Raw genomic sequence first — 19,958 nt, 5'->3', positions numbered from 1 at the left:
GAGGTCAGGAACCCCACTGAAAACCTGACAAAAGCTATGGGCCTCTCCTCAAAAAAACATGCACACATACAAAGTTTCACTCATTTTTTAAAATGTGTTATTTTTGAGAGAGAGAGAGAGAGAGAGAGAGAGAGAGAGAGAGCAGGTGAGGGATGAACTGAAGCTATTTTTGCTCACTTCTTTTGGTGTGGCCCCAGGACCTGGGTCCCCTAGTCTCCTTCCCCAAGAATCATGAGACAAAGGTGGAGTAAAGATCAGCTTTATTATTGGCATGAAGGCAGGGAGGTGGTGATAGTGCCAGGCCCTTCTGTGGGTGAGGGGGCAGAGGGCTCAACCAGCCAGCACTGATCCCCCAAGCTAGACTCACTGAGGTCCAGGGCTCCAAGTGCCTCTGGCTTTCAGCAAAAGCAGTGGGTGGGCAGGCAGGCAGGCAGACTGCTAGTTATTGAATAAGTGGGCTCCTCAGGGCTGTTCTGGAGCTGGGGTTGGGCTGGAGTTGGCAGGAGGTGGAGGGCGAGGCTGGATATCCCTGGTGCGCATATAGGACAGCAGCTGCTCTGGGATTTCGGCCAGCACGTCCTTGGCTAGTCGGGCCATACTCAGCACCTGGTTTCCGGACCGGTCAACATAGTCTCGGAAGGGGACGAACTGGGACAGGCACAGACAGTCAGGTGTGGGTAATGGCCAGGGAAGAGAGGAGTGGGAAGGGAAGCAGTAAGGGGGTTTCCTCCTTGACCCCTAACATCTCTTTCCAAATATCACATTAGCTCTTTCCCTCTATCTTGGACAGCTTTCCACATTTACTTTCTCCCCACCTCCTTTTTTTCTCACCTTCTATTTACCATCAGCCTGATCCAGTTTAGCTTCATGCAGTACTGACACTGCTTTTGCTAATGTAATAGTCCCTCTGTTCCCAAATCAGTCCAGTGGGCAATAATTGTCAGTCCTCATCTTGCTTGACTTCTCTTTAGCTTTTCATTACATTTGACCATAATCTTCCAAAACACATTCCACTCTTGGCATACCACACTCTTCTGGATTTTCTTGTTCTTTTCTGGATGCTCCTTTCCCCAACCCCATTCCTCTAGGTCTACCTGATCTCTAAACCTGGTCACGTCTCTCAGTTCTCTTCCAGGGTGATCTCATACACTTCCATGACTTTCAAAACTATTCTCTGACTCCCAAATTTATACATCCATCCCTGGCCTCTTTGTTAAGGTCCAGAGCCATGTATTTAATTGCCCATATTATTATATACATTCACTTGTCTTAGATACCTCAAACCCTAAGTGTTCACAACTGAATTCTGGCCCTTTCTGCCAAATCTTTTCCTCCTCCAGGTTTCCCCTTCCCAATCAATGAGACTATCACTGACTTAGTTGCTCAAGCTAGAAAACAGAGTCATCCTTGAAGCCCTCCTCACTCCCCATCACCATTTAATCAAAGCATAAACTCTTGTAAAATTTTCTTAATCTTTTGAACCTGCTTCTTTCCATCCTCACTGCTTCCATTCCTGTCCAGATCCCTATCCTCCCCTCTACTACTTCAGAGACTTCCTTACTAACAGTACCCGCTGCAGTCAACCCTCCATGCAACAGAGATTCCCTTAATGCAAGTCTGACCATCTCAGTCCCCTATGTCAAATCCTCCAAGAACTTTCCAATTTTTTAGAACAAAACTCCAAATCATCACCATGACCGGCAAGGCCTTGGCTCCCTCTTCTTCACACTTACTGGGATCCTGCCACCCTGGCCTCCTGTGTTTTCCATGTTTGGGCTAATTCTGCTGAGCCTCAGGGCCTTTGCATGTGCTGCTCCTCTACCCTCCTTTAGGTTTCAGCTCAAATGTCATTTCCTTATAGAAGCCTTTCCTGACTATCCTACTAAGTCAGTCCCTGTTATAAGCTCTCATGGTGGCATTTGCTGTTCCTCTGGAGCACTTAATCATAGTCTAATGAGATATTTAACTGTTGTGATTATTATTGGTTACCTCCACTAGAGGGCATGGGCTTTGGGGATATCCTATACTATGGATCCACAATGGCTATAGCAACCTGCCTATTCCTCAAAAAGAATATGTTCAATGAAGGCAGGAAGGCTGAAAGCGTAACGGGAGGAAAGGTAGGTGAATAAGAAAGCAGTAAGGGAGAGTGGCTGCCAGCTTAGCCTCTCCATCTCACTGTGCCTTTTGGCTCCATGACTTCCTCTCCCCGGTCAGGTCTACCTGAACGATGTCCCGCTCTGCATAGCGTCCCCTAGAGGACACGCGCACGTCATCACCATCCAGCTCTTCCATTGCTACAGAAAAGACACCTCTCAGCTGATTGCCCTTTCCCACACCAACCCATACTACCCCCTTCCCTGTTAGCTCACTTTGGAGTCATCATGAGAATATTTAATGGTTGTATTAAAGTCCTAACAAATATTAGGCATTGTTATGGAATTGTTATTATGCCTTCCCATGCGTTCTATCCTCCCAGGAACCCCAGGAGGGAAATATTCGTATCAACAGCCTCAGTTATAATAAGGAAATATGTACAGAGAAGGTCTGTCACTTGGTCAAGGTCTAACACAAGCATCCATCTTATCTTTTTTGTAAGGTGGGCCTGGGTGCCCAGATCCTCCCCTATTTTCCCCAGTTCTTGGTCTCACTCATGGACACACTTCCGTCCTACTCACCTTCAAACATGGCTGGTCCCACACCAACAATAATGATAGACATGGGCAGTGAGGAGGCCTGTGAGGGAAGAGTTGAATGGTTGGGGTGAACAGTCATAATGATGGAGGTGACTGTTGGGGACAATTCTCTGCACATGTATCATGTTTCTGCACATCTTGCAAGCAGAGGCAGTGATTTCCTTTGTTCAAGATTATCTTTTCAAGGATGTCTGCATATCAAATAGCCTTGAAAGATATAGTGTCTTCCTTTGGAGCAAAGGGCAGATTTGTGTACTATTCAGTTTATAATAAAGTATCTCACACTGGAACAAAGGGCAGATATGCTTACTGCCCATTATGAAAGATTCAGATACCCTAAACTCAGGGTTTCTATCCTAGAATGTCTCCCGTTGTGGGTGCAGCTGTCATTTGGCCCTCTTAATATGATCTTGTGGGAATTGGGACCTAGATTCAGAGCAAATGCTGATAATTGAGCTACTGCTATCGCTGAGAATAACAAAGTCCTTTGTCTCTGATCCAGGAGTCTTGTGTCTTCTGCCAGCCTCCATGAAACTGGTAGACTAATTTGTTAGCTTGCAAGTAGGATAAAATCTCAACTCCTTCACAGTTATTAACAGTGACCCTCCCTGGCAAGCCCTCCTCCTTAAACTCACACTGACAATGGCCTCCTTGGTCTGCGTCATGTCAGAGATGACCCCGTCAGTGATGATGAGCAGAACGTAGTACTGGGAACCATCAGAGATCTTGGCTGCAGCCCTGGTTGAGAGTCCAAGATCAGAATCCAGCTGAAAGTCCAAAGAGGCCAAGAGAACTCCCTACCCCTAAAATTTCCACAGCCAGTGTGTAAGCAGTGGGTAAGGACTGGGGTTTCTAAAGCCCATGCTCCTTCTCAAGACCTGGATGCCTGCCTGACATCCCTCTAGTAACATTTATGGAGAACTTATTATGGTAGGTACTGTGTTATGATAGGCACCAGAGGTACACAATGAGAAAAAACAAATTCATCCCAGCCCTCTCAAGGGAGGGCATTAATCCCAGAGTCACAGAAATAGGTATAAAATTACACTTGTGATAAGTACTGTGATGGAAAGGGACATTGCTATGACAGTATCTAGTAGGGGATCCTGACATGGTCCAGGAGGTCAGTGAAAGCTTCTTTAAGGAAACAATGTTTGAGGGTGAAGGAGAGGTTAAGTGAAGGAGGGGGATCATTCCAGGCAGAGGGAACAGCATTGACAAGGGCCCTGTGATGGGACTAAAGGAAGCCCACCCTGTCTGGAGCCCAGAAAGTGAGGGAAGCAGAGTGGACCTTGTAGCTGAGATGGGGCAGGGGCCAGACTACACAGGGCTTTGACAGCTCATAGAAAGATTTTAGGGCAAGACCAAAGGCTGAAGGCTGCCTTTCTTCCCTTTCTCACTCATTTCTTCTTTCTTCCTTCTCCCCTCTGCTGGCCACCTCCCATTGCCTATGCTTCTGGGTCCTTAGCCAGTCTAAAAACTGCTCCAAGCTTCTTTTCCTTCTCTCACCATCAATCTTTGAATCCAAGATTTTTCTATGTGAAAAGGACTTCAGAAGTCATTTAGTCCAGTCCACTTATTTTACATATAAGAAGAATGAGACCTTTGGAGAGCACAAAGGTTCTGTGTGGGTTGGAAAGGACCGAATTACACTATCCAATAAGGTAGCCCCTCGCCACATGTGGCCATTGAAATTTAATTGAGTTAAAAAGAATTAAATTTTAGGTTCCTTTTTTACCCAAGCTACATCTCAAATGCTCAATAAAAGAACCCAACTAAACTTAAAGCCCTGAGCTCTTGATTCCTTCACTCTCCATTCCAGGCCTGTTTTTTGGATGCTCCTCCATATACACTGTATATTCTGAGTCATAAATACACTGTTCATTGTTTCCTGATCTTGCCCCTTTATGACTCTGGGCTTTTCACATGTGGTTCCTCCTGCCAGGCCTACTCTGTATTCTCTTATAAAAACTCCAACTTGCCAAGCTGAGCAGTCCTCTCCAAAAGTAGATCTCTGAGACTAGGTTATACCCTCCTCTCCCTCTGCCTTCTAGGATACTGTCAACCAAGATGGGCTGTCAGCCCTTCCACATGGGTTTTCACACCCATGAGGGTACCAGCATGTGTATGGAGAACCCAAGGCTACAGGATACCTAGAACATCCATTCTACTGTATGATCTGGTGCATAAAGCTAGATGACTGTAAGTACACTTATAACACCTTTTTTTGGAGGTGCCTGGGTGGTTCAGTTGGTTAAGTGTCTGACTCTTGATTCCAGCTCAGGTCATGATCTCATAGTTTGTGAGATGGAGCCCTGCATCAGGCTCCGTGCTGACAGCGCTCAGAGCCTGCTTGGGATTCTCTCTCCCTCTCTCCCTCTCTCTCCAGCCCCTCGTAGGGATGCCCTACTCGTAGGCATGCTTTCCCTCTTGCTCTCTCAAAATAAATAAATAAGCACTAAAAAAACCCACCTCCCCCCATCCAAATTAAAGCAAACATGGACACAACAAGAAGAGAATGTAAAATTTGCAGGAATTAAGATAAACATGTTGTCTTCAAAGACATTTTCAGCCAGGTTGCTTTCAGCTGTGCCCCTAAGATTCCCCTGGGGGAAGCAATTGCTTGCCTTTGTCAACAGGCAACTTGCTGGAAAAGTCTGGGAAGCTCTGGCCTACGGAAAGTAATGATTTATTTATATTTCTGTCTCCTGCACCAGGGTGGGAGCTCCTAAGGGCAGAGACTAGATCTGATTCATCTGTGAGTCTCCAGTGCACCAGCAGAGAACTGAGAATACAGCAAATGCCCTTTTAATAGTAATAATGACAATAATAGTAACAGTAATAGCTTACACTTATAACAGTTATGTGGCAGGCACTAAGCGCTTGACGTATATTAGTTTAGTTAGCCCTCACAACAATCCTATGATATTTCAATTTTTTAAGTGTTTTATTTTAGAGAGAGAGAGAGAGAGAGAGCATGAGTGGGAGAGAGGGGCAGAGGGAGAGAGAGAATCTTAAGCAGGCTCCATGCAGAGCCTGACACAGGGCTCTGTCCCACAACCCTGGGATCATGAACTGAACCAAAATCAAGAGTTGGATGCTCAACTGACTGAGCCACTCAGGTGCCCCCCTACCATGATATTACTATTATTATTCTCATTTTACAATGGAGCAAATAGGCATAGAGAGGTTCAGGGTCTTGCTCAAAGTCATACAGCTAGTGAGTGGTAGAGCAGGTGTACCAAATTAGCTAGTTTGGCTTCACAGCCCACATTCATGCTACATTGACTCTTTATTGAATGTTTATTGAATGAATGAATGAATGAATAAATTAGTGAACTAAGATAATATTAAAAAAATCTGTTTAATAACAACAAAAATATGCTGAGGCTCCAATATTAAGTGAAAAAAATCAGTAGTGAAATATTACATGTAATTTTTTAAAGTTTATTTATTTATTTTAGTAATCTCTACACCCAGCCTGAGACTCAAACTCATGGCCCTGAACAAGAGTTGCATGCTCTTCTGACTGAGCCAGTCAGGTTCCCCAACATATAATTTGACTGCATTTATGGATTCATAAGGAAAATCCTGTCAAGAACTACATATACATCCACATTCCCATGGGAAGTATTTTAGATGATTTCTTATTTCATTTCTCCATCCTTGAAATTTTCTACAGCAATGTTACGTTGCTTTCATAATTAAAAGAAACTATTATCCTCACTATGAATCACATAAACAATCTTTATTAGGGAAAAGGGAAGTGTATAGACATAAATATCCCTGAAATCCTTCTATTTGTATTCTCTTTCTCTCTCTCTCTCTCTCTCTCTCTTTTTTTTTTTTTTTTTTGGTTAATCTTTTCACTTTCAAGCTTTCTGAGGTACTTTGTTTTAGCTGGGTCTCCTCTATTCAGCATATCATAGAGTTGACTTATTATTTTTTAGCCATTCAGAGAGTCTTTTTCTTTTAAGAAGTGAACTTACCCAATTTTTTAAAAAATGTTTGAGGGGCGCCTGGGTGGCGCAGTCGGTTAAGCGTCCGACTTCAGCCAGGTCACGATCTCGCGGTCCGTGAGTTCGAGCCCTGCGTCGGGCTCTGGGCTGATGGCTCAGAGCCTGGAGCCTGTTTCCGATTCTGTGTCTCCCTCTCTCTCTGCCCCTTCCCCGTTCATGCTCTGTCTCTCTCTCTGTCCCAAAAATAAATAAACGTTGAAACAAAAATTAAAAAAAAAAAGTTTGAGAGAGAGAGAGTGTGTGCGAGTGGAGGGAGCGGGAGAGAGAGAAGAGAGAGAGAGAATTCCAAGCAGGCTCCATGCTGTCACCACAGAGCCCAAAGCGGGGCTCAGTCTCACAAACCATGAAATCATGACGTGAGCCAAAACCAAGAGTCAGACGCTTAACTGTCCGAGCCACCCAGGTGGCCCCCCAATTTATGTTTAATGGTATATGTTTGGTTTTAGTTCTGTCATTTTATTTTATTTAAAAAGTGATTTGTGATCTCAGGGTTTTGTTTTTATTCTGAAAATTTGGAGTTACTCTTTTATTTTTAGAAGTTACTTTCCCATTTTTTAATCTACCATTTATTGAGCACTTACTATGGGCCAGACACTGTGCTAATAATTCTTACTTTGTTATCTAATTTTAACCTCCCAATATTCCTATCAAGAAGGTGCTATTGTTAGCCATTATTGTGGCCATTTACAGGGAGAAAATGGGGACTTAGGCTAAGCTGCTTAAGGTCACATGGTTAGTGAGTGGTGGAGCCAGGATCACTCCCAGGTCTGATGCCAAAGCTTGTGTCTTAACCATTGTGCTATAGGACCATCTCTCTTTTCCCCAAACTTGAGGGCTGAGTTGTTGTTCCCAGAGAATGGAGTTGGGGTAATTTGTTGACACTGTCTGTGCATCCTCTTTACCGCAGAATAAGGCATTTACCTCTTTATTTTATATATTTTTAAATGTTAATTTATTTATTTTGAGAGAGAGAGAGTGCGCGCGTACGCGTGTGTGGGAGGAGCAGAGAGAAAGGAAGAGAGAGAGAATCCCAAGCAGGCTCTGGGATGTTAGTGCAGAGCCCAATGGGGGGCTCAATCTCATGAACCCATGAGATCACGACCTGAGCCAAAATCGATAGTTGGATGCTTAACTGACTGAGCCACCCGGGAGCCCTAGCATTTACCTCTTTATACTAGAGCCTGGCCAACACTGAAACTTTTATCCTTTCCCCAAAGCCCAGGTTAAGCCAAGAGTGGTCTTGACTCTCCTTGGGAAGTCAGTCCCCTATTTGGGTCCCCTCATTACCCCCAAACCCACCCAATTCCCTTACCTGGCTACCTGGTTGATGACAGGAGCAAAGTAGGTGGGCCCATAGAGCTGGACTGTGCGCAGGCTCTGGAAGTAGCTCTCCAGCACGCCCTCGATGCCTGCACAGTTGGGGTCCTCATCATTGTTGTTCTGTCAGGGAAGATGCCTTGCTGGGCTGAGCCATGCAGGGTATACCCAGGAGTACTCTGATCCCAGCTCACTCCTTTTTCCTATTACTCTCATGCTCCCTCCAAACTCCAACCCTGCTCCCCTCCCTTCTCTGCCACCCTCTCATGGTTTCCTGGTCCTCTGCAGGTACTTGACCCTTAGAAGAAATATGAAGAGAAGAAAATCACCAACGTGAGTGGGCCAGAGGCCAGGGCATGGAGTTTAGGCTCTGGTCCATACTATACCAGGGGGAACTGGTGGGAGATCCGTCCTTCTGGAGGCAGCTTGGCTCCAAAGCCATAGGCTGGGAAGAGCTTGTCACTGTCATAGTCCTGGATGATTTCTCCCACTGCCTTGAGGGCCATGGCATAGGCGCTGAGTTGGTAGGGACTCATGTAGTGCAGGGAGGTGGGCTGCAGAGGATTCCCTGTAGGGACAAAGGACCCCCAGCCTCATGGTCACCTTGATCACTTATGTATTCACCTGTCTGTGTATATATCCAACCACCTATCCATTCACCCACCCCTTGTACTCCCTCGTTATTATGCCCAAATCATCCATATGTTCATTTATCCATCTGTCCACCTACCAACCCCTCTATCTATCCATCACTTTATCCACTTATCCACACATCCATTCTCCGATCCACCAGATATAAATCCATCTTTCAATCTACCAATCCATCTCTTCTATCTGCCTTTGCATTCTCTTATTCAATATACACCCAAATATCACCCATCCATTCATTCCTATTCATTCCATTCATTCTGTCTTCATATGGATTCATCCACCTGTGCACTCATTCATTGCCCTATCTACTTACCTGTTATTTCTCCAATGTAAACATCTGTCCATTTGTCCACCCGTGTACCCATTCATGCATCCACTTGTCCAACCTATTGTACTCACTCCGTAACCCATCTACCTACTTGGTTTGTTCATCTGTTTGCCCACCCAGTCATTACTCAGCCATTTATCTCTTCATTTCTCCTTACACCCCTATTATCTCCCATCCATTAATGTACTCATCCACTTTTGAGGTATCTCTTCTTTCAACTTTTTTGATTCATTTACCCACTTATTTTCCTGTACCCTCTGCCCTCCCTGCCATTACACTGAATAATCTCCGCCCCCCCAAACTCCTGTCCCAACCTGGTTGGGCTTTGCCTCAACCCTGGGCTTCCTGGGTAGGTGAACTTTTATCTCCAGGTGAGAATCCAGGCCAATCCCTAATGACTTCCTTAGAATTCCTCCACACCCCATTCTCCCATCCATGCCTCACCATTAGAAGCTGTGAAGTCAATGGCAACTGTGAAGTTCAGCTGTGTCCTGTCGGGGAAGTAGATGGATTGAGAAGTGAGGGATTAATACTTATTATACCAGGATTTCTCAAACACTAGTGTGCATATGAATCACCTGAGGATAGTGCTAAAATGCAGATTCTGATCTGGATGGTCTGGGTGGAGCCTGAAATTCTACATTTCTAACAAATTCCCAGGTGATGCAGATGCTGCTGGCCCATGGAGCACATTCTGGGTAGTAGAATTAAATTTCTACTGTGTGATAAGTTTATGTAATTTATGTAATTTAACTTAACCCTTACTATAGCCTTGACGTAGTAATTAATATCTCCATTTTGCATAGGAGAAAAGTGAGGTTCAGAGAAGCAAAGCACTTTACCCAGGTCTGCCTACCACTACTGAACCAAGTGGAATGTCCTCTTTGGTCTGTTTGGGTTTTCCCTCTCTCTTGGCCTCTCCTTCTTGCCTGGCTATGATTTTTATCTGGATCCCAGTCAGGTTACTGGGGTCATCTTTGAAGACCACTGGTCTGGCATCTTCTCAGGGGGTACTGGAAGCTAGGCATGAAAGGCAGCTCCATGAAGAGAACTAAGATGGGCAACACTATGCATTTTACAGAGCACTTTATAGTTTGCCAAGTGTTTAAAAGTTTATTTCCATGGACCCTAAACATTCATATATTAAAAAACTGAGGCTTAGAATTGGGAGTAACTCAATGCTGAACAGAACTTGGCCTGTGACTCACCCTCCCTTGATGTAATCAACAAAAGTGAATTCAGAGTCCACAGAGAAGGAGAGCAGCGTCACCTGTGGGACAGAGAGGCAGCTCTGCCACTTTGGAGTGGGCAGTTGGGTAGCAGAAGGCAGAGAGGCACATGATTCCACCTCCTGCCCCACACCCCCCACCCTGTCCAATTTCTAAAATGGCAAAAAAGAGGAAGCTGTCAGAAATAGATTTGGATTTACAAAAGTGTATTAAATTGGGAAATACAACTTAAGCTTAAAAAAAAATTCTGCAACAGTAAAGTTCAAACAATTTTTCTCAAGTGAGAAAACAAAAGATAAGCTTAAGTGGTGCTATCTTGTGCCCAACATTACTATATTCAAGTAATCTGTGCCCAATGCGTTCCTGTACCCCCAACATTTGTCTGTGGGAATGGAAGCAGAAGGATCTAGGGAGGGCTAGAGCTTTAGGGAGCACTCACAGTTCCTGAGTTGACATATTTCTTCTTCTTACATTTCTTCCGAGGGTTGAGTACCTGAGTGAAAAAGATAACAGTGATGGCGGGAAATAGAGAAAGAGACCTGTAGACTGAGAACACTGGGATGGAGGGATTGGGAAACCTGGACAAGGCTGGAGTTCTCACCTCATACACTGTGAACTGGTTCTGGGCCTTGCTCAGCTCCCGGTAGCTGGTGGTGAACTCACCAATGAAGTCATGGCTGCAGGGAGGCCAGGGGTGGGTGAGCAACGGCTACCATTGGCTTGGAGCCAGCCCTGAAAGTAGTCTTTTGTTCCCACTATCCCCTCTCTCTACTTGAGCTGCAGGGCACTGGGGTTGGGGCCATAAGAGAGGCCAAGTTAAGGGGAAAGAGGGAAGAGGTGTACTCAAGGTCTTGGCATCTATTATTACCACTCACGACTCACAAGGCCACTTTGGGTTCCTGGTGAATGTACTACGTATTATAGGAAGGTCTTTGAATTAACTACAGGAGAAGACAGTACTATGTGGGGCAGTTCTACCTTCCATCCCGGTCCCAGTCATACACATCAATCTTCACTGTTCTGAAATGCAGGAGATAAATATAGGTTAGGTGTGTACAATAAATCCTAGATGCACCCCCACTTACTTAACCATAAACAAATCATCCTCCAATATTCCCATCTGTTTTTCCTTCAGCTATCCTCCCATTAGTCCATCCATCCTATTTATTCATTCATCAGCCCATGCACATACCCAGCTATCTACTGCCACTGCCACTGTTTCTTTTACTGCTATTTGTACTGCTATTTCTATTTTTTTAATGTTGATTAGTTTTGAGAGAGAGAGAGAGAAAGAGAGAGCACTAGTGGGAGAGGGGCAGAGAGGGAGACAGAGGATCCAAAAAGCTGGCTTTGTGATGACAGCAGAGAGCCTGACGTGGGGCCTGCACTCATGAGCTATGAGATCATGACCTGAGCCGAGGTTGGATGTTTAACTGACTGAGCCACCCAGGCACCCTTGGTGTTACTCTTCTTTACTATTTGTTGAGTGTTACTATATTCTAGGCATTGTTATCAGTACTTTCATTGATTGTCTCATTTAATTTAACAACCATCCTATAAAGCACTATTATTCTTATTTTTAGATAAGAGGTACAAAAGACAAAAACTTGACTAAGGACCATAACTAGTAAGTGATTAAGCTGAAACTTAAAACTCAAACATCTTAAAAAACAAAACAAAACAAAACAAAAACCCCCCAAAAAAACCCCAAAAAACCCCTCAAACATCTTGGTTCCAAACACTTTGTTCCTAACTACTATGCCTGAGTCCTCCTGTATGTCCATATATCTGTTACAGTCCAGACAACCATCTATCTATCCGTCTAGACATCCACTTACCCATTCATTTGCCAATCTAATACCTATTAACACCTATCTTTATCTACCCATATAACTATACATCCAGGCTTTCACTGACTTACTGATGTATGCAAGCATCCGTCTGTCCATTCATATATCTAACTAAACACCCAACCATCTGATGTCTGTCCATCTGATCATCCATTCATCTATATAGCCATACATTTATGTACCCATCCATCCTTCCACCCACCCACTTACTTGTCTTCATACTGTCCATTTATTAGCTCGTATGGTCAGCCTATCCACCTACTTATTAATCAGACAATTTATCCAATGATCCTTCCATCCATCTACCATCTATTCATCAATCCACCTTTCACTGTTTGTTCTCCTGCTTTTTCAGTCATCCCTCTGCCTCTCTAGTCATGTAACAATCTCTCATATCCCATCCATCTACTCATTCATCCTTAATCCATCCATCATCTATTCATCCACTGATCTGCCCATCATTCCACTTATCCATTTATCTGTTATCCACTCATTCATCTCCCACTATACTGACACACCAAGCCTCTTACACACCCATGCATATACCCATCCATCCATTCACCAGCTTACCCATCCATCCAACCATCCATCCATGTATCTGGTTTTTCATTTGTTCATTTGTCCTTTCATCTACCCATCCACCCACCCATCCTCCTGTCCATCTATGTGGCCATCCATTTGCTTCCCCATTTACCTATCTCCATGCCCCAAACTCTGTCTTGCCAAACAGGATCCTCCAAAACTATTGTTACTTCTGCCATCATTCTGGGGCCAGGAACCCCATTCTCATACCCTTGTTCCCTTAATCCTTAGCTTACGCTGAAGCAGACCTGTCATAGTCTCCATTGCACAGTGCCCGCACAGGGATGCTGAAGGGTTGCCACACAGGATTCAGTGTGTTTTTCACAACCTCCGTCTTGTGGCAGATGGTGAACCTGGAGAGGAGCAAGAGGACTGGAGCCTGCATTGGGGGTAGGACTGAGCCCAGAGATAGGTCCTCATACTCTTGGAGATTCCTGGGATTTCCCCACTTGTTAAACACATTTTGTCCTCTGCCTTGAGTGAATTCTGGGCTCAGGACCCAGTGGAGTCTAAGATACCCCACATCTAGCCTAAGAGCCATAATGGGCCCATGGCCACAGCTGGGGAGGGGTAGGTATCACTGGAGAAAGCATTGACTCACGTGCCATCCTCATTGCTCCTATAGAACACAAGGAAGGGATCTGATTTCCCAAAGAAATCCTTCTTGTCCAGCTTGTTTGCACACAGCTGCATGGTGGCAATGTCCTAGGGATGAAGTTTGGCTTGTTGACATCCAAATTGTTCATAGCTTCAAACAGTCCACTAAAGGGGGTTTGGGAGAGAAGGGAGCCTTGTGGGTCTAGCATATGGCCCTTACTGACCCGACAATTGCTAAGCTCCTCTGCAGTCAGCAATATGGTCCCACACTTCTTGCCTGGTACACCCCTGGAAGCAGAAAAGTCCTCTTTGTGAGGGGAGGGAGAGTAGGCAATGAAGATTGGGGAAACCAATCTGGGAGTGAGTGGGCCAGGGATTCAATATGCAATTTTCTGACAGTCCCCTAAATGTATCCCCTTCTGTCCTGGGCTTTTCCTGGTGGGGAAGGCCCTGCCTTTGATTGGGAAGAGGGTCTAAGGTCTGTAAGGAAGGGGCTGCTGTGGCCTAGGTGGACATGTTATAATGGTAGCTTAGGAAAGACATAGGAGTTAGAATCCTGAGTAGGTTATTTCCCCTTTTTTGGTCCTAGTTTCCTCCGCTATGAAATGGGAATAATTCCCACCTCTCAGGGCTATGAAAAAATCTGAATGAGTACATGGAAGGACAAGCAATTGGGAGGCTTTATTGATATTGAAGGTGGTGATACTTCTCAAAGCAGACCTTGGTATCTACCATATGCCAGGCACTGTGCTAGGTATGAATTGGCCGGATGGTACTCTCCAGTTCTGGTAGACTCTGCCCTCAGAGAGCTGCCAGTGGAATGTCAAAGCTGACAGGCAAGTAGAGTGTGATGTAGCAGTCCTGAATGAGGGAGAGGAATTTCTATCCAGACCTGGGCAAAGGGCTGTTCTGTTAGATCAAAGATGGTGTGATTTCTGAAGAGTGAAATAAATGTGAAGAGTGAAATAAAAAAGACAAAGGCAGCCTTATCCTCTCCTGACCCAAGAAGGGATCCTTCCATGCGTCCTGGGCACATACCAGGACACACCCATCCCCATTTGCCTTGGGTATCCAAGTGATCAGGGACCTTGCTGATATGGGCCTGTGAACCCTAATTCCCCAAAGGGATCCAAAGTATGCAGAGAGAAATCTAGGTCAGGAGTGTCCTGGGTGTAAGTCCTGACTCCAACTTGCTATGTGATTTTCATCGTTTTTAACATGAATGTTGAACCATTTGTTTGGCTCTTTCGATCTTTGACTCTTTGTGCTTTAAAAAGACAGAGTGTGAGGAATACAGGGACTCTTCACCTACACATCCAGGACCAAGTCTCTGATCCTCAGCTTTCTCTCTGTTCTTTGCCTCCTTAATGTTTTCCCTCATCCCCTTGACCCAGTGTGAATTCCAGTCAGTGATTATAATAATCACTCCCCTGCATTCTACCCCTTATCCATTGCTCTTCTGTCACTTCAATATACTTATTTGGCAGAACCACAGCCCTAGTTAAATACAATTCTCTGCCTAAGCCTTGCTGCACCCGTGCAACTAAATGTGGTCAGAGGAAAACACAAATCTTGCTAACTGATCTCATTTCTTCTTTTACATTTTATTTATTTATTTATTTTAAGTAATCTCTCCACCCAACATGGGGTTTGAACTCATGACCCTGAGATCAAGGGTCACGTGCTCTACTGAGCCAGCCAGGTGTCCCTAACTGGTCTCATTTTAAAGCATGACCACAAACCTCAAGAGGGTCCTTAATCATACTTCACTCGCCAGTTCTGCTAGATGGCAGTTTCACTCCTCTTCTCTCCTCAAACCTGGAAAGCCTCCTCCTCCCCCATCCTCACTCAGCCCATGACCTTGTTTCCTACTTCACTGACAAGACTGAAGCAACCAGATGAGAATGTCCACGGACCTCCCACCACACCTACCTTGCCTCCAGTATCTTCACCCACGCAACTGTTGCTATAAATGACTATCCATGTGCCTATTTATCCCTCCACTGTGTGCTACATTCCACACACTCTTGCCGGTGCATGGACAGCATTCCAGTAATTCTCTCCTTTTTAAGTTATGTCTATTTTTCAGTTTCTATTGGATCCTTCCCATTAACATACAAATGTAGTATAATTTTTCTCATGTTAAAAAATGCAAACCTATTCTGACCTCACTTCCTTTGCTAACCACTCCTCCTTTTCTCTTCTCCTCTTTGCAGCAAAACCTCTTAAAAGATTCCTTGACTCTCATTCCTGTCTTCCATTCTCTTTTAAACCTCTCCAACCAGGCTGTCACCCCCACCTCTTCCTTCAGAACTTCTGATCTGGAGCAGCGTTTAACATGGCTTGTCACTCTCTCCTCAATACACACCTTCACGTTGCCTCCAGGATAACACCCCCTTCTCTTGGTCCTCCTCTTACTTCCTTAATGCTCCTTCTTAGTCTCCTTTTTTAACCATCTCATTTATGGCAACTCCATCCTTCTAGGTGTTCAGGCCAAAGGCCTTGGTGTCATCCTTGACTCCCCTTTTCCTCTCACATCCATATTCAATCTGTCAGGAATCATGATGGCTCCCCTTTCAAGTTGTATCCAGAATCTGACCACTTCCCTCCTTCACTGCTACCTTCCTGGATTACTGTAATAGTCTTCCAATAGGAGCCCTGCTACTACCTTTGTCCACCCAAGGTTTATTCTCAATCCAGCACCAGCTTCATTCTTTGAAAACATGGTCAGATCATGTCGCTTCTCTCCTCAGAGCCTTCCAGTAACTCCCAACTCAGAATAAAAGCTAGTCTTTACAGTGGCTACAAGGCCCTAAACTGTTAACTCTCCAATCTCACCTCCTCTTCCTCCTTGCTCACTTGGCTACCGCCACACTGGCCTCCTTACTGCTCTCTGAACATATCAGGCTTTTGCACTGGCAACTTCCTCTGCTTTCCACCTCCAGATATCTGCATGGCTCACTTCCTTACTTCCTCCTGGTCATTGCTCTGAAGTTACCCCTCCATAAAGCCTACTCAAGCGCTCTGTTGAATATTGCAAGTCCCACCCACCCAGCATTTCCGATCCTCCTAATTCTGCTCTACTTTGCCTTTTTTCCATAGCACTTAAGGTCTTCTAATATATAATTTACTTATTTATTATGTCTATTTTATACAGTTTCTCCCCCTCTTCTATAATATAAGCTTCTTTAGGGTAGGAACCTTTGTTTTGTTCACTATTACAACACAAGCCCCTTGAACAGTGGCTGACATAGAGTATATGCCCAGTAGTATTTATGGAATGGATAAGTTCCTGGTGCCTAGCACAGGGTGTGGCATACAAAACATGCTAATAAATACTTAGTAAGTGAATGTAATGGAAATTCCAGGGGACTTGATTTAGTGAGGGGAAGCTTCCTGGAGGAAAAGAGCTTGGAAGTGGACCTGAAAGGTAGAATCAGACTTAGAAAAAGTGAGGAGAGAGGGACAGAGTGAGGAGAGAGAGAGAGAGAGAGAGAGAGAGAGAGAGAGAGAGGTTGAGAACAAGACAAGACATGTCTTGCCTGAGACTGACTTGAACAAAGCCCTGGGTGGAGATTGGTCTTTCCTGGGTGGGGGTGGGGTGGGGGAGTGGGGGAGGAGGTGATGGGGAACCACTGAAAGCTCCCAACTAGGGAGAATTCCAGCCTCCACTGCTATTGGGTCAGCAGCATCTTTGGGAGGAAAATTTGGAGGCACCCACCCTTCCCCAGCACCCTTTCTGGTTCAGCTCACGTGAGGGGTCGCTCTACACGGCTGCCCTGGCCTCCGATCACCTCTCCCAGAGCCAGGAACGCTTGTCCAAGGAAATCCTGCACCAGGACATGGAGTCAAGAAGGCCGGGAGGGGCCAGGGTTGCAGAGTCCCAGCCCAGCCCTGGTGATACTGCTGCTTGGACGAGGGTGTTCCAAGGTGGCAGAATGCTAGAAGTATTGTCCTGTCTGTGCTTTAAAGGAGGACTCCCCAGGCCAGCTTTGCTGCTTGGTCCTGCTGCCAGTTTAAACTGCTCTCCACAATGCCATCCCACACTTCACCTTCCATTCCACAACCCCGCCCCATCCCACAGCCAGCCCCGTTCAGCCTCACCTTCTGTATGTCCGAGAGGTGGCGGAGAAGGAAGAGGAACAGTGAGTAAAAGGCACAGGCGGGACACCATGAGGCAGGAGCAGGAAAGGAGGGCCAGGAGGGTGGGTTTGTGGCCAAGAGGGTAGAGTTGGGGTTGAGGGATAGGAGAATTCTAAGGAGGGTCATTGAACACACTGGTTGCCTCCTGTGTGCCTGGCCAGGCCACCAGGGGATGCTCTGCTCGCTCACCGTTTTGGAGATGTTGGTTTTGGAGTCAACATTGTACCTGGGAAGAGAGTGCAACCAGCATAAGGCGGGGCTGGTGGGAGAGAGCTGGGAAAAGGGGTCAGGTTTTGAATACTGGTTAAAATTTTGGGTGGAAGGAGGGAGTGGCCTTGCATCCGAATTCAATCTGGATCTCCTTTAGGGCATCACGGTCACAGAACCAGGCCTGGGGCAAGGCCAAGACTGGGACCTGGTGGGGGTGGAGTCATATCACCGGCCCGGAGGGGCCTAGATGGAGCCTGAGCTAAATTAGGGAGCAAAGCTTTGGGCCCAACCGGGTCTGGGGAATGGATTTGACCTAAGGGCAGAACCAAGCTAGACCTGGGGACTGAGCTAAAACTAAGGTAGAGGCCTTCAGAGTGGGATCCAATGGCCTGGTGGAGGAACCAGGCCGGGAGTCTGGCCGGGGAGGGGTCTGCCAGAATTTCTCCTGGATGCAGGTTGGGGAGCGGTCCAACCCCGGATTCTGAGCAGGGCTTACACATCAAAGCGCAGATTTTGTTTTTCCTCAAAGAAGTAGTCGAGGACAAATTTGCGCACGAAGTCTGGGTTTAACGTGTTGTCGATCACCTCTGTCCGTCCGAACTGGATAGGGGGTGGAGGGAGAGTCAGCATGGCTCCTGCAAGGGGGCAGGTGATTCCCTGGGGGCTGCTCTTGGCTGGGAGAGGGCTCTAGGACTCACCTCTCGCCATTCCTGGCTCGCCCGGCTCTGCGTGTAAAGCACCACCACTGCAGGCAAGGGTGGAGGTGGGGAGGGATGTCAGATTGGCTTGAACCCCTCCCCGCCCCTCAGTCGCGCCCAGACCCCAGTTCCCCCTCCCGTCCCTGGCGCCTCCTACTGGGATCGGACTTGGAGAAGGTGTCGAGGTCCAGCAGATTCCTAGAGAAAGAGACAGACGGAAAGAGGGTGGGTCATATTGGAGCCCAGTGCCTGGACTCTGCCCCGGTTGGACTCTGCCCTCAGTTCGGAACCCCGGGGAGGCATGGAGCTCAAATCGCATCTCCCTCCCTCATTACTGGTGGGTGGGGACGTGAGGGGGAAGGGAGGCCCCCCCTTGTCAGCACCCTGGACAGCACCGGAAATATCACCTCAAGACCCGTGGTGTATGCATCCACACTGTCTTAAAGGGCCCAGGAAAGAGGGTCAGACCCAGAACTTTGTCCTCCTGAGGCCCAGATCCTACTGGATCCCCGTGACCCGTCCCTTGAACCCGGAGGCTGAACCCTCTTTTGCGGGTGGAGCTGTCTAAAGAAACCCCCTCCCCGAACCTGCCAGCGACTCCCCTAAGTCTGAATCAGATTTTCCGGCCCTGAAATCTTCTTTCCCCCGGGGTCTAGCTCTTGGCGCCGAGCCCCACAGCCGATTGGGGCAGGGATAGTGCCTACGCCCTCCCCAGCGTGGCCGCTCACCGGCAGGACACGGTAATTTCAATCTTGGTGGCCGGGACGCTGCGCTCAGAGGCTCCGCTGAGAGACATGGCTGGTCGAGTGGCTGGAACCGCGGGAAGCTGTAAGACAGGGGCCGCCGGGGCTAGGTGCGGCGGCAGCGGCGGGGCCGGCCCCTGTGCCGCCGCGGCGGCGGCGCGGCTGCACTCTTTCCAGCCCTGCTTGCACTCCCGCCTGTCGCGCCTTGACTGTGGCCGCCGGCGGCAGTGACTACATAGCCCCGCCCGGCCTTGCGGGTGGCCCCCGCCCCATTGGAGCAGCCTCGAGCCTGCCGGGAACCTAACCCCGACCCCAAGTCCAGCTCATACCTTGGGAGTCCCTCCCAGCGCATTTCTCCCTGGCGAAACCCAAAAACCCTTTGAGAGCTGTCCGCGGTGCTGAATGGTTTGGGGCACCTGGTGGGCGTTGGGGACGTTTCCTCTTCCTGAACTGCTCCCTGAACAATCTGCTTCTCCCCCTTCCCACTTCCGCCCTCTTTGGTCTCCGGATAGGAGGACGGTACATTTGTTCTTACTAGCTGTGTGACCTTGGGCAAGTTACTCAACGTCTCTGTGGCCCAGTCTCATTACAATAGTACCTACTTGGTGTGATGTAAAATTTTGACATAATCCTTAGCTCAGGGGATTGTACACAGTAAGTATTCAAAATATGTTCACTGCTATTATTTTCCTCCTCTGGGCAGTCACACTGATGACCTCTTTTGTGTGAAGAGACAGAGCTCAGTAAATGGCTGTTAGAGCCCTATGAAAAGCCCTTTGCCCATGTCTTTGAACCCTGACTTCATGGTATTAGAGATGCAGACATACTGTGGGGATGCAATCTACTCTATCTAGGTCACACTGCAGATGAGAGTGGTAGTCAGCCAGGTCCATTC

At 46.9% G+C, this 19,958-nt stretch overlaps 1 protein-coding gene across 6 annotated transcripts in view; it reads right to left on the bottom strand.

Annotated features, from left to right (window-relative positions):
* Nucleotides 1-243: 243 nt before the first annotated feature.
* The window catches only part of CPNE9 (copine family member 9), a 31,107-nt gene continuing 11,392 nt past the window's right edge, over nucleotides 244-19,958 (bottom strand). Inside the window, exons 2-22 of one of the 6 annotated variants that reach the window (XM_011280193.3) lie at nucleotides 19,049-19,146; nucleotides 18,478-18,518; nucleotides 18,321-18,367; nucleotides 18,119-18,222; nucleotides 17,602-17,638; nucleotides 17,374-17,376; nucleotides 17,023-17,099; nucleotides 13,494-13,557; nucleotides 13,274-13,377; nucleotides 12,921-13,025; nucleotides 11,219-11,260; nucleotides 10,842-10,917; nucleotides 10,680-10,733; nucleotides 10,220-10,281; nucleotides 9,456-9,502; nucleotides 8,419-8,600; nucleotides 8,028-8,155; nucleotides 3,332-3,434; nucleotides 2,679-2,736; nucleotides 2,224-2,297; nucleotides 244-648 (exon numbers count right to left, since the gene is read on the bottom strand). In XM_011280193.3, coding sequence (XP_011278495.1) covers nucleotides 463-648; nucleotides 2,224-2,297; nucleotides 2,679-2,736; nucleotides 3,332-3,434; nucleotides 8,028-8,155; nucleotides 8,419-8,600; nucleotides 9,456-9,502; nucleotides 10,220-10,281; nucleotides 10,680-10,733; nucleotides 10,842-10,917; nucleotides 11,219-11,260; nucleotides 12,921-13,025; nucleotides 13,274-13,377; nucleotides 13,494-13,557; nucleotides 17,023-17,099; nucleotides 17,374-17,376; nucleotides 17,602-17,638; nucleotides 18,119-18,222; nucleotides 18,321-18,367; nucleotides 18,478-18,518; nucleotides 19,049-19,116 — 1,662 coding nt within the window. In that variant the 5' untranslated portion in view covers nucleotides 19,117-19,146 and the 3' untranslated portion in view covers nucleotides 244-462. Of the gene's footprint in view, nucleotides 649-2,223; nucleotides 2,298-2,678; nucleotides 2,737-3,331; nucleotides 3,435-8,027; nucleotides 8,156-8,418; nucleotides 8,601-9,455; nucleotides 9,503-10,219; nucleotides 10,282-10,679; nucleotides 10,734-10,841; nucleotides 10,918-11,218; nucleotides 11,261-12,920; nucleotides 13,026-13,273; nucleotides 13,378-13,493; nucleotides 13,558-17,022; nucleotides 17,100-17,373; nucleotides 17,377-17,601; nucleotides 17,639-18,118; nucleotides 18,223-18,320; nucleotides 18,368-18,477; nucleotides 18,519-19,048; nucleotides 19,147-19,958 lie in introns of those variants that run through there. The other 5 variants (XM_045051932.1, XM_019824959.2, XM_045051933.1 and 2 more) reach the window with 5 other exon arrangements.

Source organism: Felis catus, chromosome A2 (assembly GCF_018350175.1).
Source record: "Felis catus isolate Fca126 chromosome A2, F.catus_Fca126_mat1.0, whole genome shotgun sequence".
Taxonomy (NCBI): Eukaryota; Metazoa; Chordata; class Mammalia; order Carnivora; family Felidae; genus Felis; species Felis catus.
The sequence above is the reverse complement of the archived record's forward strand: the minus strand, read 5'-3'. Positions and strand labels throughout refer to the sequence as shown.